This window comes from Bos indicus, chromosome 1 (assembly GCF_029378745.1).
Source record: "Bos indicus isolate NIAB-ARS_2022 breed Sahiwal x Tharparkar chromosome 1, NIAB-ARS_B.indTharparkar_mat_pri_1.0, whole genome shotgun sequence".
In the NCBI taxonomy this organism is placed as follows: Eukaryota; Metazoa; Chordata; class Mammalia; order Artiodactyla; family Bovidae; genus Bos; species Bos indicus.
Window position 1 is genome coordinate 74,425,427 of NC_091760.1, and position 26,011 is coordinate 74,451,437.

The 26,011-nt window shown below is 36.6% G+C and overlaps 1 protein-coding gene across 4 annotated transcripts in view; it reads right to left on the reverse strand.

Annotated features, from left to right (window-relative positions):
• OPA1 (OPA1 mitochondrial dynamin like GTPase) overlaps window positions 1–26,011 on the reverse strand; it is an 86,613-nt gene that overhangs the window by 32,235 nt on the left and 28,367 nt on the right. For all 4 annotated transcript variants that reach the window (XM_070789726.1, XM_070789714.1, XM_070789718.1 and 1 more), the window contains 15 exons: window positions 25,290–25,370; window positions 25,089–25,163; window positions 24,686–24,757; window positions 24,504–24,603; window positions 23,821–23,951; window positions 20,865–20,937; window positions 20,706–20,778; window positions 19,415–19,530; window positions 18,193–18,257; window positions 17,359–17,435; window positions 8,701–8,866; window positions 6,608–6,760; window positions 5,220–5,328; window positions 4,674–4,753; window positions 752–892 (listed from right to left, as the gene is read on the reverse strand). In XM_070789726.1, coding sequence (XP_070645827.1) covers window positions 752–892; window positions 4,674–4,753; window positions 5,220–5,328; window positions 6,608–6,760; window positions 8,701–8,866; window positions 17,359–17,435; window positions 18,193–18,257; window positions 19,415–19,530; window positions 20,706–20,778; window positions 20,865–20,937; window positions 23,821–23,951; window positions 24,504–24,603; window positions 24,686–24,757; window positions 25,089–25,163; window positions 25,290–25,370 — 1,512 coding nt within the window. The remainder of the gene's footprint in view (window positions 1–751; window positions 893–4,673; window positions 4,754–5,219; window positions 5,329–6,607; window positions 6,761–8,700; window positions 8,867–17,358; window positions 17,436–18,192; window positions 18,258–19,414; window positions 19,531–20,705; window positions 20,779–20,864; window positions 20,938–23,820; window positions 23,952–24,503; window positions 24,604–24,685; window positions 24,758–25,088; window positions 25,164–25,289; window positions 25,371–26,011) is intronic.

Sequence of the window (26,011 nt, forward strand, 5' to 3'; positions counted from 1 at the left end):
TATACTCTTTTCTCAAGTGCAGAGACGTAAATAGCAAATACTTTTAAAAAGAATTTATGTGTGGCTTTGAAATTTCTTAATGATTATTTTACCCACTAGAATTACTTTTCTAAATGGAATTCACTTAAGCTAATATTAAAATGAAGTTGATCCTTTACACCCTAACTAGGGAATATAGATCCAGAAACACAATTGCTTCTTAAAGACTTTCTCCAAATAAGCATCATGAAAGTGAAAAAGTACTACTCTAAACTATAATTATATAGCATCATATTTATTTTAAAAAAGGAAAAAGAGATAGAACTCAAAGACATTATCCAATTTACTCATACACATTAAGTATGATTAAGATACATATGACTGAAAAAACATACATATAAATGAACTATATTCAAGCAAAAATTTTATTTTGTAATCTGACCCAGTGTAATGTGGTGTAGAGATCTGAATGTGTTTCATCCCCTTTTGCCAGAACTAACTGCTAAATTTGCCCAGATACTTCCCTTTTCTAGGTCTCAGGTTCCCCATTTACAAACTAAAGCATTACACTTAAAAAAATAATACTGAGAATAAAATTTCAAATTTTTTCCACACTCAAAATCACTGAGTTCTTTTTGTCAGCAAAAGCACCCATGATCAAAATCAAATTAAGTACTTAAGTATTTAGGTAATATATTAGAAGTAAAAACATTTTACTACAAGAAACAAAGACTTAGGAAGCAAACTCATGCCTTTCAGCAACGTTTATTACCAAGCTCGGGTCTACTTCTACTCCTCGTGATTCAAGGTTCTTTCGGACTGTCGTTATCTCATCACTCGCAAGGTAAGCTGGGTGCTCCTCATTACACTTCAGCATCTTCTCCAGTTCATTCTTGGTTTCATTGTGAACACACTTTGAAATGTTTAAAAGAGGACTGTGTTTATTAGATAGTTCATGACTTGGCATAATTATAAAAAGAGAGTCCCAATTTTAATAAATATATTACTTTGGCACGACCGGTGACACACGCTCAATCATAACAAACAAGGAAGACCAGAACAGCACGGCTTATGAATGCAAAACAACCTGGACATATGAAGGGCCACAGGGGGAAGGGGATTAGCCCTATTTACTGTATTTTACTTTGGCTGAAATGTTTTACTGTCCAAATTACAGAACAAGACACCTTACTATGCACTTCGTTTCTTGACCTTAGGGTATGAGTTCAATCTAGGAAAAAGTACCCTGTATACATGGGAAGAGATAATGTTCTATGAATGCCTTATATCTAAGAACTGGATGACTATAAGGCCCTGTGCCTGTTGACATAGTCTTTTTCTCATAAATTAAATATGAAAGTCATAGTTTTTTTTTTAAGTCTTTTCATTAAAAATCATTATTAGACTGCTTCTGTGAGGTATCTATCATTCTTAAATTCACTTCAAGTCTCTTCTAAACAATTATATTGCTTATAATCTCTTCACCAAATGAGGAAAACACACACACTAGTGATAACTTTGAAAGCAAAACTAGTGTATGGTGTCAAAGTAACTTTATATTTTCAGTTTTTCATTCTTTCCAAATTGCATGGTACAGGAAACTAGCTTCAAATTCACTGAATTACACGAAACAAGTTACTGCCATAGCATCTTGCCCATAAGAACAACACTTAAACACAAAGAAATGGCTTGTAAATGAAACTATTAAATACTATTCTCTGAAAACATGACACATTAAAAGACATTTAATAAAGAGAAATTTCACTGTTTTCTTAAACTTCTGCTATCTGGTCTGAGAGAGGAAGGAAATCTCTAATCATGACATCCTCGCACTCTTCCTGTCCTGTTTCACTTCCACTTGTCCACCTGTCCCCATCACACTGGGTGTCCAGGAGACCACTACTCTCCTGTCTATCCTGACCAAGATTTCCATTAGTTTAGCTCAATGTGAGAATGCTTCAAAGGACTGGATCCCGCACCCCCCCCCCCCCCGATTAAGTAAAAGTAACAATATAAAAGCAAAAAATAATTTTCAGAACATGGATTTCTCCTCTTCAACACAGGACAAAATTAAGTTTCTTTTCCTAAGTCCTGCCAATTCAAAAAGAAATGAAACTGTTACACAGCTATCTAAATTTGCAGTATGAGACTTTAGGAATATTCTCAATCTCTTCTAGAATCTGTTTCTCAATAAAACATCCAGGTATGAAGCCTAGACCAGTGGTTTTCAACTGGGAGTGGGAGGGTTAGAGAGATTAGAGAACTTAATTCAATGATTCTGACATGAAGCTTTGTTTTGAAAGAGAAAACAAAACATACCTATACAAACACCTCCCCTGTGATTCTCCTGTCACTCCCCTCTCCAAAGGATGGCCTCCATTCATCTATGGATCTTATGCACGCTGCCCTGAAACCCTAGAAGAAAGTTTCCTCTACAGATCCTTGCTTTGACCTTAAAACTACTGGGTTGGCCAAAAGGTTTGTTCAGGTTTTTCCTGTTGTTGTTTTTTTATGGAAAAACCTGAACGAACTTTTTGGTCAATCCAGTAATTCCCCTGCTTCTCTTTAAGGGATTCCTTTTAAGTTCAAGTTCCTGAGAAAGTAACATACAACCAGGAACCATTTTTCTCTGAGAATGTTTGGCTAAAGCATATTTACAACTAGTTGCTGAATTAAGTTCTGCCATCATTGGTTGTTCTAGACCTAATTAAGCCTAACTAAGCCTTACTCCTTGGAAGAAAAGTTATGACCAACCTAGATAGCATATTGAAAAGCAGAGACATTACTTTGCCAACTAAGGTCCATCTAGTCAAGGCTATGGTTTTCCCAGTGGTCATGTATGGATGTGAGAGTTGGACTGTGAAGAAAGCTGAGCGCCGAAGAATTGATGCTTTTGAACTGTGGTGTTGGAGAAGACTCTTGAGAGTCCCTTGGACTGCAAGGAGATCCAACCAGTCCATTCTGAAGGAGATCAGCCCTGGGATTTCTTTGGAAGGAATGATTTTAAAGCTGAAACTTCAGTACTTTGGCCACCTCATGTGAAGAGTTGACTCACTGGAAAAGACTCTGATGCTGGGAGGGATTGGGGGCAGGAGGAGAAAGGGACAACAGAGGATGAGATGGCTGGATGGCATCACTGACTCGATGGACGTGAGTCTGGGTGAACTCCCGTAGTTGGTGATGGACAGGGAGGCCTGGAGTGCTGCGATTCATGGCGTCGCAGAGAGTCGGACACGACTGAGCAACTGAACTGAACTGAACTGAAGCCTTAAGGGTCAGACACCACTTTCCCTGGAGTTAATCTGCCTTACACCAGTTCTTTCTAATCAATGTCTCTTCCTGTCTCAAAGTCAGAAATATTTGATGGATATCCTTGAAATTCTTTTTTGAAAGACTGCCTCCCCGCAGTCCATCTGGAGAGCAGAGGTAACTAACTGATGTACTCTGAACACAGGCAAGTGAGTGAGTGAGGGAGTGAAGTTGCTCAGTCGTGTCTGACTCTTTGTGACCCCATGGACTGTAGCCAGGCCGGCTACATCCATGGGATATTCCAGGCAAGTATACTGGAGTGGGTTGCCACTTCCTTCTCCAGGGGAACAGAGGCCAGACCCAACCGTAATTCCGTCAACTTCATCAGGTTCTCTTCAGTCTCTTCATGACTCATTTTCCCAAAAAAAAATCAAATTAGAAAGAAAGACAGGCGGAAGACTGTCTTTTCACTATTTTAAGACAACTGGGACTCAAGATAGTCAGCTTATGAAACAAGAAATGTGTAAACCAGAAAAAATAATAGGGTGCTGATCATATAATTAATATATATAATTCTTTTTAAAATGAAAACAAAAAATAAAGAAAAAAATATGTGATATATCATTTGGTAACCTTTTATTCTCTTTATCTGCTCTTTCAGTATTTCCACATTTGATGGTCTCATTTTGCTAATTATATGGATTCAAGAAAGGAAGAAAGGAAATGAATTGTACGCCACCTTTTTCTTATGCATTACTTTCTTCATCTATATATTTTGATTCTCTATTCTATTTACAATCTTTATTTAAGGAATTGACATAAGAAAGAGATAGTGGTGTAAGATTCAATGCTAATAGGAAAAGAAACCATAACAAGGAAGGAATAAAAATGGGTAGAGGGAGGATTTTAATGACTACACATTTTCCTATTTATTCACTTATAAAGTTACTTATATGTGCCTTACCATTTTGTTAAAGTGCTCATTAAATGTTTATAAAATGAATGAATTATATAATTCTACTTCCTGTCTGAATTTTTATACTTATTTTGTGAACACAGGAGCAAAAATGCAAAAGAATAAAATAACTTGAATAGACAACAGAAAATTTCAGTGATAACAGAATAAAAAGTTATCATATCTTTTATTCTAATCACATTTATTCTACATCCTCTGAAATCTTTATCATTTTTTTCTTCTGTTTAAACTTGAGTCTTTATTTACCTCAAACACCTCAAATGAACAAAATAATCAATCACTCTTTTTAATAACAGCTACCTCACTTTTCAAAAAACTTTCTTTTGTAGTTTATTGTTTATTCTAAAGATTTATTATATTTTAGAAAGGCTGATATAAAATATTTGAAATTATTAAGTTTGGTCTAGAGGCATTCAGAGATTATATTTTAATGCCTGAATTAAAATGCTAAAGATTTGTTTGTTTTTACCTGTTCTTGAGTTCGATTCTTCCAGTATAACCACCTCTTTTTCCAATCTGGACCTACCATATTTTCAATTGCATTTTCAGCTAGAAAAATTAAAAAAAAAAAAAAAATTAATCATTTACCAGGCACATAAAATGTAACTATCTTGCTTTCTTAACTACTTCAAAACACTGGGTCAATATAGTCAGTTGAAATAAAGAAAAAAATTATATGATTGATATGGTGCATATAGAAGCTAAAGAATTTAATTTTATATGTTTAGAATCTATGAAAACTATAATTGCTTAAGAAGTTTCCATAAGTATAGTAGCAAATACTAAAATAGTCTGAATTACAGCTTTTTAGAATATAATTACACATAAACATGTGTCCACTTTAACATTTTAGTAGTTACAAGCAGCTGACTGAAAAACTGCACAAATAATATTCAACTGGAGTAGTACTGACAAAGATCTTGAGATGTTAAAGTTTTTTTAACCAGTGGTCACTAAAGTTAGATGACTTTCCACTGAGAATACTAAGAATTTAATAATCCACATTCCTACTTACTATCCTTGAGACGAGCCTGAAGAGCCTCTTCCATAAAATAAATAGCTGCATCCCATTGCTGTTTATCAGATATGGATCGATCTTCTAAAGCATTGTGTTGAATAACCCTCTGAAATAACAAAGAAAAACAACTACTTTGATTTATGTCTTGTCATCTTAGTAACTTTTTTCTAACCAACAGCTCAGCAAATATCCAAACTAAGAGATGTAACTACAATAACGTAAAAGTATGTCCCTCCCATGCAAATGCAGAGGGTCCCATTATCTGCCTGCGTCAGCATCCTGTATGCTTCAAGCTACACCCTAGAATCCTGGTACTCAGGAGCTAATGGTTCAGATCACATCTACTGCTTCTTTTTGCCGTATGACCTACGTGTTAGCATTTTCAAAAAAAAAAAAAAAAAGGAAAAGAAGAAAGAAAGCAATAAACATTATCTCACTGTTACTAGCAGTGGAAAATGTAATGGAAGGAGGCTTAAAAGGTCTACACAATCTTAAGTAAATGTGAGCTACTTATAAAAAATTGGCTTTCAAATCTTATACTTTTTAAATTACTGAATGAATGAAAATGGCACCATTCTCTCTCAGAAAACCAATCTTATTAAGATGCTTAACAAGAATGAACATGGCTTTCAAATATGAAGACAAACATTTCTTAAAAACAAAAACACCTTATAATTAGGATTAGCCCACAGTGAGATATGCATTTCCAGAAAACAGAGCAATCTTACCAACAGTTTGTCTCATAACTGAGTAGAACTGGTGCTTAACGAAGGTTTGACTATGGTGATGAGAACATTCTACATAACAAAAGATTTATCAGGTGATGAAGGTCAGGAGCCAGACCTTTCTTTATAACTAAGACAGAGTGGGAGTGTGTATCCCAGCTTTGCCAGTGACAATAATAGATATGCTTAAGAATGAAATAAAATGTTTACAAAATACACAGCCGAGCTTCTGGTACCATGTGAGCATCCAACACGTTATGATTTTAGGAGTCTTAACATTTTGACTCAGTTCCACTGAAAACCAATGCATCTAATTCCTTTTGTTATCACTGAGGGTAAAATGAGAAGCAGCTATCAATAGTTCAGGCCCATGCAAATTTTGTGGAAGTTTATAGAAACCTGTTTACTGCAAGGTTTGATTTTTTTTTTTCTGAAATGAAAGCCAAGGAAGAAATAGCAGAGGGTGACTTTAGAAGGCCAGAGAAATGTCAAAAGGCCGATTGCATTCTATAAATCTAGTTCTTCCCTTCATTATTTTCAGTATTTTCAGAACCTAATTTAAATTTAAAACCATATAAAAATAGTCTCCTACAAAAGAATATCAATTTGAGAAATCATACAAAAATATGAGACTGGCACCCTAATATACAAATGACATACCAAGCTGTCCTCTGCAAAATCATTCCACTTGTGACGTTTAATACTTTCTTCCTTAACAGCCTCTTTGAGTTTATCAAATATGTCATCATGTTCTTTTCCTTTTGGTTCTGTCATGAAGCGGGAAAATTCTTCTTGTAGGGTCTCCCAAGCTACCTAGAATGATTTAAAAGAAAAAAGCTGTATTTATATTCATACTTTCATTTAATGTATAACAGGAAAAATAAACACATGAATGTAAACCAGGTAGCTGTGATAAATCAGTCTATCAGAAAATACATTATGAAATCACATTTTTAAAAAAGATAGCAAATATAAACTCGGCCCTAAAGACCTTATACTAATAGCTGGTGGGATAGATTTGGCCTACCGATATGTTTTGAAAGCTACAACACATATATGGCCTCCTAAACTTTAAAAAATTAGTAACCAACATTTAAAGACTGAGAGACTTCATATAAAATCTGTTCCCAGTCTCACTTGAACTGTCTAGCAACACTGGGCCCACATTCTACACACCTCTGCCCACTGCAGCAGAGAAAGCACGCAGCCCCCATCAGCCACCAGACTCAGTTCACTTACTTATTTCACTCTCTACAACATCTGAGTTTGCCTGCCTCTTTCATACTGTAAAAAGTTTTAAATTTCTTAATGATTTAGTCTTTTTCACATCTTTGCCCTTATGCAAATATATGAAGCAATGTGTCAACACTTTCAAACAAAGGTGAGTACTATTGAGTTTTGTATTACTGCTAACTCCCAATGATCTGAACAGTGAAATGAGAGCACAGTGTCAAAAGCAATTAAGAACTAAACCTATTTAGGACTATGTGGGCTAGTTACTGTTGCACTTAATATTCTGCCCTCTTCATTTTAAACATAAAGAAAGGATGGCATAAAGAAGGTGACTGTCCAAGAATACAGAGTGAGGTATTAAAATCTGTTTCCTGACCTTCAGCAGGTTCACGTCTTTCTACCACACCTAGGTGTGTGAAGGGAGAAAGTAGCAAAAAAGAGAGTCACTTGCCATTTTTATGACTGCTTCCACTGCTTGAACCTTAGGATATGAAAATACTCTATCATGGGACATGGCCCATGTCAGGGCCATTTGTGAGAAGAGGTGGCAGCAGCTCTCTAATTACTTTAGGGGGAAATGTGTTGAGACCAGGGGTCAGGAACACCTGAAGGCAGAATGGCTGCAAGAGTTCTTAGAAAAAGAGACTTGAGGAAATTGAGCAGAGATAAAGAAGCAAAGACTGGCAGGACAGGAGAGGGTAAAATACACTTGAATAAGTGGACACTGACATTTTGTTTCTAGTAAGTATGAAAAACAAAATTATTTTTAACATGGATTCTAATTTTCACACAGAGGCAGAGAACACACTGACTCTGATCTACAATCACTCTTCAGATAACGTGCGTGGCAAGATCAATTTGGATGATGATGGTCATCATTGTAAAGCAGTTGGCATTTACTGAGTGATTACCATGGACCATACATTGTCTATGTATTCTACATATGTTAACTCTTGACTCCTTATAACAATGTTTTATGTAGGCCAGGTTTTCACCCTTATTTTAGAGATGAGAAAACAGAAACATTACTAAGCAAATAGCCTGAAAGTGCTAGAACCAAGGTACACAGGTATCAGAAATGCATTCTCTAAGAGGAAAGTGTAACTTTCTTATATTCCTAGTCTAACCTTTTGGCAGGGTCTTAACTAAGGAAACTATTTCATTAAAATTGAACCCTGCAGAAAACAAAGTTAAACCCTTTCCTTGTGGCATATCTAACCACAGAAGAAGTTAAAAATATTTCACACTCAAGCAAATTTTGCTGGTTTTGTTAAATGCCACCTTTGGAAGGAGAACCAATACCCTCACACCAACACCATAGCAATTAGCAAATTTTTTAATAGTCGTAACTGATAGCAGCATTAAGGTTAATCCCAACACAGAGATCAGGAATAAAGAATAAAAGGAGCTTAAGAAGCAAAGGAACTATAGAGGCTGTGATGGGAATAAATCATAAAAGTCACAGCTCCTACTCTCTTCAGATAATGCTTCTTACCCATTTAATTAAATTATATCCTAACCTCGACTGCTTTATTAGGAAGCTGCTTATCAGTCCACTGTTTAAGCTTGATATCCACTGTCGTATTAAAAGTCCCAGAGTTCATGGTCTGTGCAGCTGGAAGATAGATGTTTTCAATCACATGAGTTGATACTCTTTCCCACAAAGACTGCTGAAGGATTTCTTCCCTGAAATTAAAAAAAAAAAAGTTCTAAGAACACCAAATTCAAACATAGTATCAAGTTTTTATAAAGAGCTTCACTGAAGTATCATTAAAGTTATCACTGACTTACAATAAGTTGCATGTATTTAAAGTTTTGACATACATACATGTCTGTGCATCACAGTAACCGAGATAACATATTCATCATTTGCAAAAGTTGTAACCACTAGATTTACTTTCTGTCACTACAGATTGTATTTTCCATAGCTTAATGTAAATGCAATCATATATCATATACTCTTATTTTGTCTGTCTTCTTGCATCAGCATAATTATTTTGAGATTTATCCATTACATTGCATATATTAGTATTTCATTTCCTTTTTTGCTGAGTAATAGATGGTTAGATGGCATCACTGACTCGATGGACATGGGTTTGGGTGGACTGCGAGAATTGGTGATGGATAGGGAGGCCTGGCGTGCTGCGGTTCATGGGGTCGCAAAGAGTCAGACACGACTGAGCTACTGAACTGAACTGAATATTCCATTACATGAATCTGTTTACTTATTCACCTTCTGATGAACATTTGGGTTGTTACCAGTTGTTGGCTATCACAAATACAAGTTTGTGTATGACACAGACTATTATTTCTCTTGGACAAATAGCTAGGAGTGGAATGTCTGAATCATACAGTAATTATATATTTAACTTTATAAGATACTGTCAAACCATTTTCCAAACTGACTGAACCACTTTACATTCTCAGCAGAGGGGTATGAAAGTTCTAGATACTCTACATCTTGCCAACATTTGGTATCATTAGTCATTTTCATTTTGCATTGTAATAGGTGTACAGTGGTATCTCAGTATGGTTTCAATTTGCATTTCCCTAATGACTTGAACGGTTCTATGAAGACCTACAAGACCTTTTAGAACTAACACCCAAAAAAGATGTCCTTTTCATTATAGGGGACTGGAATGCAGAAATAGGAAGTCAAGAAACACCTGGAGTAAAAGGCAAATTTGGCCTTGGAATACGGAATGAAGCAGGGCAAAGACTAATAGAGTTTTGCCAAGAAAATGCACTGGTCATAGCAAACACCCTCTTCCAACAACACAAGAGAAGACTCTATACATGGACATCACCAGATGGTCAACACCAAAATCAGATTGATTATATTCTTTGCAGCCAATGATGGAGAAGCTCTATACAGTCAGCAATAACAAGACCAGGAGCTGACTGTGGCTCAGATCATGAACTCCTTATTGCCAAATTCAGACTTAAATTGAAGAAAGTAGGGAAAACCACTAGACCATACAGGTATGACCTAAATCAAATCCCTTATGATTACACAGCAGAAGTGAGAAATAGATTTAAGGGCCTAGATCTGATAGATAGAATGCCTGATGAACTATGGACTGAGGTTCGTGACACTGTACAGGAGACAGGGATCAAGCAAAATGGCTGTCTGGGGAGGCCTTACAAATAGCTGTGAAAAGAAGAGAAGCGAAAAGCAAAGGAGCAAAGGAAAGATATAAGCATCTGAATGCAGAGTTCCAAAGAATAGCAAGGAGAGATAAGAAAGCCTTCCTCAGCGATCAATGCAAAGAAATAGAGGAAAACAACAGAATGGGAAAGACTAGAGATCTCTTCAAGAAAATTAGAGATACCAAGGGAACATTTCATGCAAATATGGGCTTAATGAAGGACAGAAATGGTATGGACCTAACAGGAGCAGAAGATATTAAGAAGAGGTGGCAAGAATACACAGAGAACTGCACAAAAAAGATCTTCACGACCCAGATAATTACGATGGTGTGATCACTCACTTAGAGCCAGACATCCTGGAATGTGAAGTCAAGTGGGCCTTAGAAAGCATCACTATGAACAAAGCTAGTGGAGGTGATGGAATTCCAGTTGAGCTATTTCCTGAAAGATGATGCTGTGAAAGTGCTGCACTCAATATGCCAGCAAATTTGGAAAACTCAGCACTGGCCATAGGACTGGAAAAGGTCCGTTTTCATTTCAATCCCAAAGAAAGGCAATACCAAAGAATGCCCAAACTACCGCACAATTGCACTCATCTCACATGCTAGTAAAGTAATGCTCAAAATTCTCCAAGCCAGGCTTCAGCAATACCTGAACCGTGAACTTCCAGATGTTCAAGCTGGTTTTAGAAAAGGCAGAGGAACCAGAGATCAAATTGCCAACATCTGCTGGATCATCGAAAAAGTGAGACAGTTCCAGAAAAACATCTATTTCTGCTTTACTGACTATGCCAAAGCCTTTGACTGTGTGGACCACAATGAACTGTGGAAAATTCTGAAAGAGATGGGAATACCAGACCACCTGACCTACCTCTTGAGAAATCTATATGCAGGTCAGGAAGCAACAGTTAGAACTGGACATGGAACAACAAACTGGTTCTAAATAGGAAAAGGAGTACGTCAAGGCTGTATGTGGTCACCCTGCTTATTTAACTTATATGCAGAGTACATCATGAGAAACGCTGGACTGGAAGAAGCACAAGCTGGAATCAAGATTGCCGGGAGAAATATTAATAACCTCAGATATGCAGATGACACCACTCTTATGGCAGAAAGTGAAGAGGAACTAAAAAGCCTCTTGATGAAAGTCAAAGTGGAGAGTGAAAAAGTTGGCTTAAAGCTCAACATTCAGAAAACGAAGATCATGGCATCTGGTCCCATCACTTCATGGGAAATAGATGGGGAAACAGTGGAAACAGTGTTAGATTTTACTTTTTGGGGCTCCAAAATCACTGCAGATAGTGACTGCAGCCATGAAATTAAAAGACGCTTACTCCTTGGAAGGAAAGTTATGACCAACCTAGATAGCATATTCAAAAGCAGAGACATTACTTTGCCAACTAAGGTCCGTCTAGTCAAGGCTATGGATTTTTCAGTGGTCATGTATGGATGTGAGAGTTGGACTGTGAAGAAGACTGAGCGCTGAAGAATTGATGCTTTTGAACTGTGGTGTTGGAAAAGACTCTTGAGAGTCCCTTGGACTGCAAGGAGATCCAACCAGTCCATTCTGAAGGAGATCAGCCCTGGGATTTCTTTGGCGGGAATGATTTTAAAGCTGAAACACCAGTACTTTGGCCACCTCATGTGAAGAGTTGACTCACTGGAAAAGACTCTGATGCTGGGAGGGATTGGGGGCAGGAGGAGAAGGGGACGACAGAGGATGAGATGGCTGGATGGCATCACTGACTCGATGGATGTGAGTCACAGTGAACTCTGGGAGTTGGTGTTGGACATGGAGGCCTGGCGTGCTGCAGTTTATGGAGTCGCAGAGTTGGACACGATTGAGCGACTGAAATGAACTGAATGACTAGTAATTCTAAGTATCTTTTTACGTACTCATTTACCTAATATTAATACATACTTTATATGTGTTGACTGTGGAGTCCAAGACTGTACACTTCTTGGTACAATTTTAATAATTTATCAGCACAGAGCACAAAGATGTTATGGAATATTGCTGAGTAAAATTGCTCAACATTTCAAGATAATATAAAGGATGAATAATCAAGCTGAAAATTGTATCTTAAAAGACACCTTACAAGAACACAGTTCTCTAAATAGAAAAAAGAAAATTATTTTAATCAAGAAAAAATGTTATCGCTAGAAAATATTTATTCAAATTCTCCAAAATTAATCTCTACTGTAAAATAGTGCTACAACATACAAAAGCAAACTGCTTATCGAGTGATCAGTTTTAAAAGTAATCTCACTTTTTAGGGTACTGTTACAAAGCTCAGGGTAACAGGAACACCCTCTTCTGTCCAAAAGCCAAACTGTACTTTTCTTGGTTGAGGAGAGTCAACACTCCCTACTGTGCAAGTTGACTCATATTCACTCAACATTTTGTGTAACATTAAGTCTATTGGGTCAATGAGCTTAGCTGCTGGTTTTCCTTTGCTAATTTTCAGGTCTTTTTTCCATTACGACCAGAAAACAAAAGTATGCAAGGGAGGCCCAAACAGGTGAAGATGAAAAGGTATATACACATCCAGTTGTAAAATAAGTCACAGGGATATAATATACAGCATGGAGAATATGACCAATAATAATGTAATAACTTTGCATAGGGACAGATGGTTACTAGACTTACAGTGATTGTTCCATTATGTATGCAAATGTCAAATCACTATGTGGTACACTGAAACTAACATAATACTGTACGTCAACTATATTTCAATAAAAACAGAAGGGAGGGAGGAAGGGAGAAAGGAGACAGAGAGAAAGAGTGTGAGGAGAGGATGCACACTGAGGGTCAGAAGGATAAAGTCCATTTAGTCATGGCGATAATGACAGATAACGGGAGAATTTTAAGAGCAAGATGGAAGAAAAGAAGCTTATCAGGGTCATCTATTCAGGCAACTTTAAACACAAACTCAAGACTTCTGAAAGATGAACAAAAAATCACGAGTCAGCCTCTGACCACGAAGGCCTTTCGCTGCTCCTGCTGCAGTCTGTGACAAGACTCTACAACCCATATACCTTTTCAAGGAGATCGTAACAAAATTCCAGACCATCAAATTCTGACAAAACTTAGGTAACTTTTTGCAAAGGACCCTCAATGATTATCTTCAAATTCTGCTGCTTGAAGCTCCTCATTAGCTGAACGTGCTTCAGTGTCAGGAAGAGGAAGCTACATTCTCCCAATCCCACAACCTCTCTTCCAAATCATTAGTCCTCAGCTTACATTGGCCAATTCCCCAGTGAATGTTCTAGGTAACTGTAGGCTTCTTCTCTACTCTTAAGTTTTACAATCATCCAGGGATTTGATTCAGTTTAGTTCAGTCGCTCAGTCGTGTCCAACCCTTTGCAACCCCATGTACCACTAAAACACAAAATACAGTTACCATTATAGTTCTATTTATTACCCTCTTCATCTCCCAAACTTTACCTATATATTCTTTCTTTTAATTAAAATTTTTTTTCTTTCTTCTTTTAAAGCATAGGACTTACTCCATAAAATAATTTAAAATCGATACAGAAAAAGAAGTCCTCCATAATTTCTCTTTCACTGAAAGTAAAAGTGTTAGTCACTCAATCGTGTTTGCCTCTTTGTGACCCCATGGACTGCAGCCCATCAGGCCCTGCTGCCCATGGAGTTCTCCACACAAGAATACTGGAGTGGGTTGCCATGCTCTCCTCCAGGGGATCTTCCCAACCCAGGGATCAAACCCTGGTCTCCTACACTGCAGGCAGATTCTTTACCGTCTAAGCCACCAGATGATCACTATTCACAGCTTAATTTATCATTTAAAAAAATTTAATGCCTACATTACTATTTGTGTGTTGATGCAGGTGATATTACACATACTGCTTAATTAATACAGTATAAAGCTGTAGAGTACATGGTTTTCCATGTTAACATCCTATATTTTTCAATGGCTGCAGAGCAATCCACTCTACAGATAAATCAAATATTATGTAATCCCAAATAAAAACCTAGTTTTCAATTTTTTTACACTTATACTATCACTTCTATCCTCTAGGTAACCTCTCAAATATCTCAAAAGTGTAATCTCTTCTCCATCTGCACAACTATTATTCAAGTCACTATTCTCTTCTCATCTAGACTATCTCAATAGCCAACTGTCTCCTTGCTCAGTTTTCTCCACCTGTATTCCACTCCTCCTACTACAAAAATCTTTCTAAAATGCAAATCTGACCTGAACTCCTCACTGGCTTTCACTGCTTGTAGGATAGATTCCAACTTTCTGAACATGGTTTCTAAGGCCCTTAATCATCTATATTTTGTTTATACCTACATTTATTTCATCTTCTGCCTCTTGCTTCTCTATGTTAAAACCATAAGTAACTGCCTTAAGTTACCCGTGTCATTTTTCTTGCTCTTATCTCTTGGCCTCTGAAATATTCTGGTCACTGGCTTACCTAGCACCTATATATTCTTTAAATCTCAGATTATAAGAACATTTTTTGATTATTTACACCTGAGTTAGGGTGCTTAACTATGCATTCCTATTTTCCTTTCATTCTTTTAACTTCAACAAAATAAACTTCATACTTCTCACCGAAAAATGTATGCATTTTACCATGATACCATTTTTTAAGTGTATTTCTATAAATCCAGCCAGTTATCCTTCTAAATAAGGATAATTATCTCCTGCTAGTGTACATAATCAACTCCTAATGATCAAGTGATGTATACTATGTGAAAATGCTGAGAGTTTGCTGCTGCTGCTAAGTCGCTTCAGTCGTGTCCAACTCTGTGCAACCCCACAGATGGCAGCCCACCAGGCTCCTCCATCCCTGGGATTCTCCAGGCAAGAATACTGGAGTGGGTTGCCATTGCCTTCTCCAATGCATGAAAGTGAAAAGTGAAAGCAAAGTGAATCATAAGTCAAATCTAAACTGCCAATAACTTTCTTAAAATATAACTGAAGTACAGTAGACAAAAAACTTGTAAGAGTGCTTCTGGATCACCAAATACAGATCAAATAGTCTTCTGACTCAAATAATAATAAACATTATAAAGGTGTATCCTAAAATGTCACATAAGACATTAAGTAGCAAAAAGATACTACCTAATACAACATAAACTATGTCACAAAAATAAAACATTTTGGGTGCAATGCAGTTGATATCAATGTGGCACAAACAGCTAAGATTAGGACCTGCTATTTTGATCAATGTTTGTGTTAATCTATAGAGTCTGGGGAAAAAGAGGGGTGGTGATGAAAAGATCCAGCAACTCAAAGAATAAATCTCTAGCAACCAGATGTCCTAGTTTTCTCCTTGCTGGCTCAATAGGCAATCTGACAATATAGTTTTCTTGTGCCTCCACAATTCACTTCGCCACCCATGCGTTTATCTTCTCGGCTCATTTAAGTGTAGGTATACTTTGATTTCAAACTCCTCTGTCCAAACAAAACTAACCATTCCATTTGATGATGCCAGAAATTTACAAAGGCACATTTTTCTCCATAGTATTACAGTTATTATAGTTTTACAAATCACTTTTTTTGGTATATTATCCTCATACAATCTAGTAAGGTCAATAGTATTATTCATTCTGTATGTATATATGTATATGTTTACATGCAGACACACACATATCTATCTCTGGCAAACTTCCAAAGCTGGATGACTTACAGAAAAGCATTGCTGTTTAATTGCTAAGTCGTGTCTGACTTTTTTGCGACCCCGTGGACTACAGCCTGCCAGGCTCTTCTGTCCATGGGATTTCCCAGGTAAGAATACTGGAGTGGGTTGCCATTTCTTCTCTAGGGGATCTTCCCAACCCAAGGATGGAACTCGCATCTCCAATAAAGATAACAAATTTGTTGTGTGTGTATGTGTGTGTGTGCACTTTCCTGATGGCTCAGATTAATCAACAAATAGAGGTAAGATCAGAATTCTTTTTTGGACAACAAGAAAAGATTAAAAATAGGCAAATTTTGATTAAGAGAGAAGAGAGATTTTACTTTAAAATCAAAATCAAATTTTGATTACTTTAAGAGATTACTGAGGAAGAAAGGGCACCAACATCGGGAAACTAGCACAGAATATAAACTTCAGGAACGGATACTACTGTCTGTGTTCAATTTTGATAATCTCCAACTGAGCATATAAAAGTTACAGAAAAAAATATTTATAATAAACGGCAGTAAAGACAGTTCTACTCTGAAGTTAATAAATTCTTAAAATACTACAGATTTAATTGTGAAGGTAATTTTTATATGTTATTTATTAATTAAAATACAGATTATAAAAACTTAAAGGACATTTATATATAGCTTGCTTGAGATACATTGACCCTAGTTTGGTTACAGTGCCATTCCAACATATTGACATAAAACATAAATTGAAGATGACAGTTGGCCTTAAGAGCAATTTGCATGAGTATTTTTCAAAAGAGTACACTTACTTGCTATTTTAAAAAAATCTCAAATAGGATTCATTTTCAAATGTGATTTGCACAAAACATATTAGACACATTACAAAAGCACCAGTGTTCTTATGTAGATATGAGAATTTTAAAATAATATACTCTTCTCCTTTTACAAATCAATTTTCTCTGTAGTTTTGTTCTTTATGTGTGACCAAACAAGAACAACTAGTTTTTGACAGACTGATACTTAGCTAAAGCATGATTTAACATAACTTTTACCTAAAAGATTTTACAGAAATCAAAATTATGTATTTTTTAAGTATAAGTAAGGAAAAACCTAAGATGAATTAAGATTTCAAAAGAGCAAGGAGAAAGCTATCTTTCAGAATATCTCTTCTCAGAAATACTTAATAAATACCTAATTCATTATAATTAAAATATTTAATTGGTTAGACTAAAATAGTGGTTTTATTTTATAAAAAGACATTTTTATGTTCTTGTCTGTTAGTACTAAGTGCTTGGGGGATGAGCCAAGGCTACAATAAATCACTGCCTTATCGATCTAAATTTTAGTATTCCATTATAATTCACATAGTAAAGTCTTTGAGAAAAGGTCAAATACTCACCAATGTTTTGGGGTAACCTGGCTCAGACTGATAACTTCATCGAGGATTTCATTTTTAGCTTTTTCAAATAGTTCATTCTAGGCAACATAGATACAAGTAAGTAAGATTTTCATAAGACAGTCAATTTGCCCTGCCATGATTTTCAGAGATAACTAAAAGGAAAGCCTGTGACAGGCTCCTGGCTGGGCTTAGGTCTGAAGTATCCATGACCTGCAAGTAATGCTCTTCTCTTCTACACTCTTTTCAGGAATGCCAATAACCAGATAAGGACACAAAAACGGACACAAATGCCCACCTTATTCACTCAATTCTGAATGTAGCTTTTCATGTAACATTTGTTTAGGTAAGTTTTTCATGTAATGTTATGTGACAGCTGTCAACACATATTAATTTTAATATAGTAGTGACAGTATCTAATGCTATTTTACAACTGATGGCATTTTAAAATAAAGGAAAACCAATACTTAAGTCCTATTAACTTAGAATAGTTAAAAAGGTTAAAAAGCTGATGTATCATTTTTAAAAGTTTATATTATATAAACATGTTAATTTATGACCTTGAAAGAATAGTCTTCAACTTCTTAGAAAAAAATTTTTTAAATACTTGTTTGCATATGCTAGAATCCCTAATGGATTTTTAATATTATGTAATAAATGATTTAAATTATTTTAGAAGTGACAACTGTTCCTCCAAATGTATTCCTGTAACTCTAAAATTAGTAATCATGGTTAAAAACAATTTAGCTTACCAGATTTTACTCATTAACTTAAATTCTGTTAGAGCACAATATTAAATTAGATATACACAAAATCCATAAGGCACACAAACATTACCCGGTCAAGTTCTCGCAGGCGAGGATAGTTATTCTTCCACTCAGTTTCAAGGTTAAAACGTGTTGCTGAGGAAGAAGGAAAGATGCTCAGGTTTGAGGAATCTCCTTCGTTCCAGACACAGTGGTTAAAGGCTATCTCACATATCCGGTATATTAACTGAATTTCTGAATGTGCACTGATAGTTCCTGAGTACTCTGGGCGAAAATGTCTGCTGCTGCTAAGTTGCTTCAGTTGTGTCCGACTCTGTGCGACCCCACAGATGGCAGCCCAGCAGGCTCCTCCATCCCTGGGATTCTCCAGGCAAGAATACTGGAGTGGGTTGCCATTTCCTTCTCCAACACACATATGCATGCTAAGTTGCTTCAGTCATGTCCGACTCTGTGCGACCCAATGGACAGCAGTCCACCAGGCTCCTCTGTCCATGGGATTCTCTAGGCAAGAATACTGGAGTGGTTTGCCATGTCCTTCTCCATCTCAATATCTCAGAATCTGCATTATTGAAACAGTTTTCCAAAGTAATCCTTTTGACTTTAGTTTTTCCATTTTCAATCCACAGATCACACAGCTGACACAATTTAGTACAGCTGCTAAGAGCATGGGACTCTGAAGTCAAGTCACCAACTCAACTCTGATTTTGAACTCCATTCAAATCCCAGGTCTATTTTCTGTTACTGTGTGATGCTGGGTGCGTTATTATTCAGGCAAGTTATTCTCTGCCTCAGTCTGCTCTTTGGTAAAATGAGAATAATACAAGATTGCTGAGGGACTAATGGGCTAAATAGGTAGGATTTCCTACTGAGAAAACGGGAGGGTATACTCTTGCCAAATGAAACTATGGAAGCAAGCAAAACCATGCAAAAGGAAGGCCTGGAGTTCAGGAACCAGTACAATATACCTGAAAGTACACTGGCTGCTCTGCCTCCCAACACATTTCCTCTCATTCCTCTAACAAGGCGGAATCTGAGTTCTCTATAGTTTTCTAGGCTCTTTCTCTCAAACATTACTGCAAGCTTTCTGTTTAAACTCTGTAATGTGCTCCTAGCAATTGTTCCTCTGAAAGGAAAAATCCTGCTCTCATACAACTGAAGATTGGTATTTTTCCATTTCCCATATACTATTATAGTAAATGAACAAAAAGGAAGTCAAGAATCTGATGGATGCCTAAGTCTGTCAGGTAATAAAATACATAAATTTGAGAGCTTATTTTAAAAACCCAACGTACCTTTGAAACTATCAGCCTGTTGTTCAACTGACTCTCGTACCATTTTCCAAAAGCAGTCTGATACAGCAAGGCTTAGATTTCTTGTAGTCACCTGGTGTGCCTTTAGCATGCTTGTCCTACAAAACAATAACCAGAGTTAAAGTACATTAAAGTGGCAGAAAGGACAATACTATCACCAAGTTTGAGAATGTGCTTGTTATAACCTAATGAGAACAACCACTTAATTGCTTTATACTAGGGCTGTCCAATGAACTTTCCACGATAAAGTAATCTATATCTGTGCTGTCCAATACAGCAGCTACTAGACACATGGGTTACTGACGCCTTGAAATGTGTGGCTACTGTGACTGAGAAACTTCAGTGTTCCTTTAATGTTAATCTGAATTCAAACAAGCACACAGGGTTAGTGACTACTGTAATGAATAGCTTAGTTATTGTTGTTGTTTAGTCACTAAGTAGTGTCCAGCTCTTTGAGACTTCATGTACTGGAGCCCACCAGGCTCCTCTGTCCACTGAATTCTGCAGGCAAGAATACTAGTGGCTTGCCATTTCCCTCTCCAGGGATTCTTCCTGACCCAGGGATTGAACCCACATCTCCTGCTTGGCATGCAGAATTCCTTACCACTGAGCCACCAGGCAAGCCCTAGCACAGTTCTACCCACATCCCAAAAGATAATTCTCAAGACTATGGGTGAAAGGTCTGCCTTGACTTACTATACTAATATAGAGGAAAACACACTCTTCTAGCTCAAGACTCTCTACATGTTACAGTGTTTTAAAATTCAGTTGCTCTTTAGCATTTCCTTTTTGCTTTTCTGTTAGTATCTTATTTTCTGTTAACATCTGTCAGTATCTATTTAAGGATATCTCTTTGACACTGCCACCTCTCACTCCCAAGTTTCCCCAATACTCTGAGAAATCTGGATACGTATTTACACTTGATCTTAGCCAAAAGGCCGAGAAGCGATGGATACATATTTAAAAATAAGTGTTGATTTTTTAAAAATCACCTTGTAAGGGAAACAACTTAAGAGGCACTGGTGTTGTCCCTGGTGCCCATATGCCAAGGGGCAGTTGATTACGACACAATGTTTTGTACTATGTGATAAACTGCTCCCAACTGTGTCCCAGTAGTCTGAGGACTTGCTTACTAGATACAGATGACTGTTTGAGAATTCATCTCTGAAAAGTCAACGTTAAACTGACAGCTATAAGAGAAACTTTTAAATTGGAAACAGCTGAAGTTACTCCCTCACTATCAATTCTTTAAATATTTCAATAAGATACTTACTTTAGGAGTTTTGAATTCTGAAAAAATTCTTCTTCATAGTCTCTTATAGCTTCAATGCTTTCAGAGCTGTTTCCTATGGAAAGATGGTGGTAAAGTTCTCACTAAGTTCATTTTTATTATTTGAAAAAAACAAAAAACTAATGATCCATCTTTGCATACCTTTTCCTGTTACAACAGCAAAATAACCTAGAGCTTTCATTGGGAAGAGTTTTCCTTCAATTATCTGCTGAATCTATTTTTAAAAGTAGGAAAAAATAAACATGACATGTGAGTTTACATAATTTCAAAGCATAATATGCTATTTAGAAAGCAAATTTAACAATGCTGTATATGTATATGTTTAGGTAAATGTATGTCTGTACAAGTGCTGAAATGTATTTCAAATGCTATTTGAGCAAAAAATAAAACACATTTAATTTTGTTATATTAAAAATGTATTATTAAACATAAGTATCAACATTAGAACTTGGAATGATGTACAGTGGCTTAGAGTCAGGCCTTAGTTTGAATTTCTGCTCTGTCACTAACTAGGTATGTGGCCTTAAGTAAGCTCCTTAACTTTTCATAATGGTAGTTGAAAAGAGTACATGATATTTAACACAGTGCCAGGCATGCAGACGCAATCAGTAAATGGTAGCTACTATTATTATTTCCCCAATATCTAAATTCTAACAAAGTTGGATGGTCTTTTTTAATTAATTCTGAAAAAAAAAATTGGATCCATTGGTCCTTAACTCTTTTGGGTCAAATCTCTTTTTCTAAATGTAATAAAAACTGCAGACTCTGTCCCCAGAAAAACAAACATTTGCACAGATCTATCATTCACACATAATATAAAAGAATTCCTACTTTCAGAAACTCATTCAGATAAACATTGAGGTAAGAATCCCTCTTCTAAGTAACATTCTTAAGCTAATGCTAAATCTTTAGTGTAAAAAGAAAAGACTGATACAAGCTTCAACTGTATTCAAAGGAAATACAAGTTCATTACCCTAAAGAAGAGAAGAAAATGAAGGAAAAGATGGGAAATGGGAAGGAAGCACAGAAGTTTGCTTCTACCTCATTTTCCCTTTTCCATATCAGGACCAATACTGCCATGGCAGGCCTTCTCCTTGAAAACAGGGCAAAGCTAAGGTCATGGAGACTGCAGAAAAGAGTTAACACAGCAGGCTGAGATTGCTGTCCTCAGAAAGGCCTGCTTGTCCTTGGCTGGCATCTGTGAACTTAACCGGTAAACAATCCCCTACATTGTTACAGAACTTTCCCTAAGTAACAGTGGCTTATTGTGCAATCAATGTGGTTTATGAACATCTGCTTTCCTTTGGGCGTCTGGAATTTTGGTATTTGTGGGTGCCTATGTGACCAGCCCTCAATAAAAACCTTAGGTGCTGAGTCTCTAGTTAGTACCTCGTTGGTGGAGGCTTAAGCATTTCTTGTGTGACTCTACTGGGAAAGGACTCTTGGAAAATTGAGCCTGGTTTCCTTCAGACATCATCTCTTGCATCTTCTTCTTAGGTATAAGTATGACTATGTACTGAGTCCTATGAGTCTTTCCAGACAATCAGTGAACCTAGGGGTGGTCTCTCTTGGGAATTCTTACCACAGAGGCATAGTCCCACAAATTTTCAGATTTGTGAGAAAAAGAGAAGTTCTAAACAGAAGCACAAGGGATGGCTATTTATATTTCAAGCTCTTGTTCTATGGGGGATGAAGTTATAATAATAACAATGGATGATAGCCACAATTTACGTAACACTCTCATGCTAAGCTCAACCACTTTACAGCAAACATTTAACTTATTTCAATAAATCTTCATAACCTATGAGATGTGCTTGTGCTTAGCTGCTCAGGTGTATCAGACTCTCTATGACCCCACAGACTGCAGCCCGCCAGGCTCCTCTGTTCATGGGATTCTCCAGGAAAGAATATTAGAGTGGGTTGCCATTCCCTTCTCCAGGGGATCATCCCAACCCAGGGATGGAACTCAGGTCTCCTGTGCTGCAGAATTTTAGTACCATTAATATTTTCATTTCCAACAGGTGACAAAGCCTAAAGCACTGAAAAAGTGAAATAACTTACCCAGTGTTACATAGCAACAGCAGAGCAGATGGGAAACTAAGGCAATCTGGCTTAGTTTGTGCGCTTTCACCCACTTTTACATTATGCCTTCAGAATTAAGAAGAGCGCATGCCCTAGTAAAACTTGCACACAATGGTACCTTGGAACAAAGTTCTTTCCTTGTTAAGGGAGGAGGAGAAAATGGACACGGAACACCATGCACAGATGTCATGTGTGTGTGTTTGTGTGTATGCTCAGGGGCTAAGTCGTCTGACTCTTTGTGACCTCATGGACTGTAGCCTACCAGGCTCCTCTTGTCCATGGAATTTTTCAGGCAAGATCCTTCTTCAGGGGATCTTCGCAACCTAGGAATTGAACCCGTGTCTCCTGCATTGGCAGGTGGATTCTTTTATCACTGAGCCACCAGGGAAGCTCATATAGAAGTCACAAGAATATCAGAAATGAAAATAACCCTAGAGATAAACTAGCCTAATAGACTGGATTGTGCTCTTCCTGGATGCAGAACAAATTAACAAGATTTGCCCAAGGACATGTAGCCAGCTGTTGGTACAGCATGGATAAGAATGCTGAGCCTAGACACCCCATCCAATGCCTTCTTTATTATGAACATCTGCCACACGCTCTTTAATCAGTTAAGAAAGGTAATGTTTATCTGAATAAAAAATAAAAAAATTTAAAACAAAGAATAACATAAGTAATGTCCAGAAGGAATTTAAACCATCACTAGTTTTACACTAATTTATGAATATTAACTAATGTTAAAAAATACTGCAATGAGGTTAATGACTCTGTCAGCCTACAAAATTTAGAGTAAGCAACATTAGTTTTAAGAATTTGAATCAAACTAGTTATAACTGTAGAATTACACTTAAACCTCAATTCTGCACTTATATAATTTACTATAACTTTACAATACTTTGCTTTTTTAATGAAAACCAAGAAAAATCCCATTACTACTTTTATTTCACAAGGAAATCTTTTTCCCCCCATTCAGTTTCTGTCATAACTAAAGCTTGCATAAAGAATTTGCCCTCACCCTGCTTGGACTAGTCACATTTTTCTCTGCCAGGTCTACTTTGGTCAAAACAAATATTGTCCTTCTTCCATGAGGATCCATTTGACTGACCAAGTCTGTAACAATGCTGCGTTCAGCATCCACAGATCCATCTGAAAATAAATTGAAAAATGACACTGTAATGGCTACAAAGTGGGTTTTAAAAACTTCAAGAAGCTACATCTTGTGTCTAACACTATAGTAAAATCATCTTTCTTAATATTTTATCTTAGTTGTGAAAAGAAATTCTAGCCAATAAGAATTTCTATGATGCCTACACAGGGAAATTCATCAAAATATCACCAACCTCAATTCTACTTATAAAATGAACAGGAGGAGAAAATAAAACATTTGTTTTATATGTTTATGTAAAGTGAAGTTGCTCAGTCGCGTCCAACTCTTTGTGACCCCATGGACTGTAGCCTACCAGGCTCCTCCATCCATAGGATTTTCCAGGCAAGAGAACTGGAGTGGGTTGCCATTTCCTTCTCCAAGGGATCTTCCTGACCCAGGGATCAAACCCGGGTCTTCCGTGTTATACGCAGACACTTTACCATCTGAGCCACCAGGGAAGCCCATGTTTATGTAACACATATGTAAAACAAACCTTCATTGCTAAATAAGGAAGAATACTAGTGCAATTAAAACCTTTCAATAAGATTTACCTTGAATACATAGTATGATGGCATTAGGGTTCTGCATGTAAGCTTTGCTGATACTGAAAATAGTTTCCTTTGTGTCAGGAGCCATCCCTGATGTCACAGTCTTGAAGAAAAAGGTTTTAAAGGTCATTATAAATGTCTGCCACAACAGAATAAGATAAGATACATGTTTTGTATACACTTACATTAATCACACCTGGTAGGTCAACAAGCACCATCCTCTGTAGTCCAGGACCTTTTACATTTAAGGATATGGTCTGTTCAGGGAAAAAAAAAATCCAAAAGCCAAAAAACTAACTGAAAGACAGCTTGTTAGCAATTTTTTTGTTGACACATATCCTGAAAATTCTTTATCTCATTCATTTAGATATGTGGTTCAGAAAAAAAGTTATGCTCTTTCTGATCATGGGAATAATTATTTCATAAAACTTTCCCACAAAATGAAACATTCTTTGGAATATTAAAAAAAAAAAAAAAAAGACTATCTTCGAACTGCTTCAATCTAAATATCAATGCTAATATCATGATTTCAAATCATAAAATACTGGATTTCCATAAAACATGGTTGAAATGAATTGCAGGACTTACCTCAGGGCTAACAGTACAGCCTTCTTTCACATTTTTCCGCATTCGGAGTTCTATTTCATGTCTTAATGCGGCAAGCTATCAATGGAAAAACAACAAAATCCTAAGAAAACTGTCAGTTAAATATTCCATTTAGTTGTCTTTTATAAGTTTACACAGATTATAAAAAATTACACATATAAACCTCATACGAAACCTACTTACATCTTCCTCTTTAGTAAGATCAAACTCCCGAGAACTATCTTTAAATAAGGCCACGTGATGAGGGCCTTCACTGAGAGTCACCTGAAATTAACAGAAAATTGAGAAGACTGTATTTACAATTTCTATTAATTCCCACAGTACTTACATGGTTCCATTTCCCAGTCAATGTTGTACAGAGTACCAAGCACAAAACCATCAATCTCAAAACTTGAAAAACTAAAAGGAAATTTTGCATTGCACATCAACAGTAAATTTAGGTAACAATTCATTTCTTTAACATTTATTGAGAGTTAAATGTTTCAGAGGTTGTAGGTGTTCTCCATCTCCACTCACTCCCTAGGTGATCTTATCCATTAGGGAGTTAACTACCACCTTTAGATGTTTGATTATGACTCCTCCATTTCCATCTCTAATCCAGATCGCCCTCCAAACTTGCACATCCAGCTGCTGCTTTGTTAACATCCCAAAGGCAAGCCCCAAACTCCTGATCTTTGTTCTTGTCTGAGGGATGACTTCTACTAATTTCTACACTAGGAATAATTCCAAATGCTACATATCAATTCTTTCGTCAAAATTCTTCATTTCAACACAATGGACAAACTTCGTTAAAGTGATTACTTCCCTGAAGAACTTCGTTTGGCCTACCTTTTTCTTTTAACTGAAATATGGTTAACAAACAATATTATGTTAGTTTTGGTGTACAAAACAGTGATTCAACATTT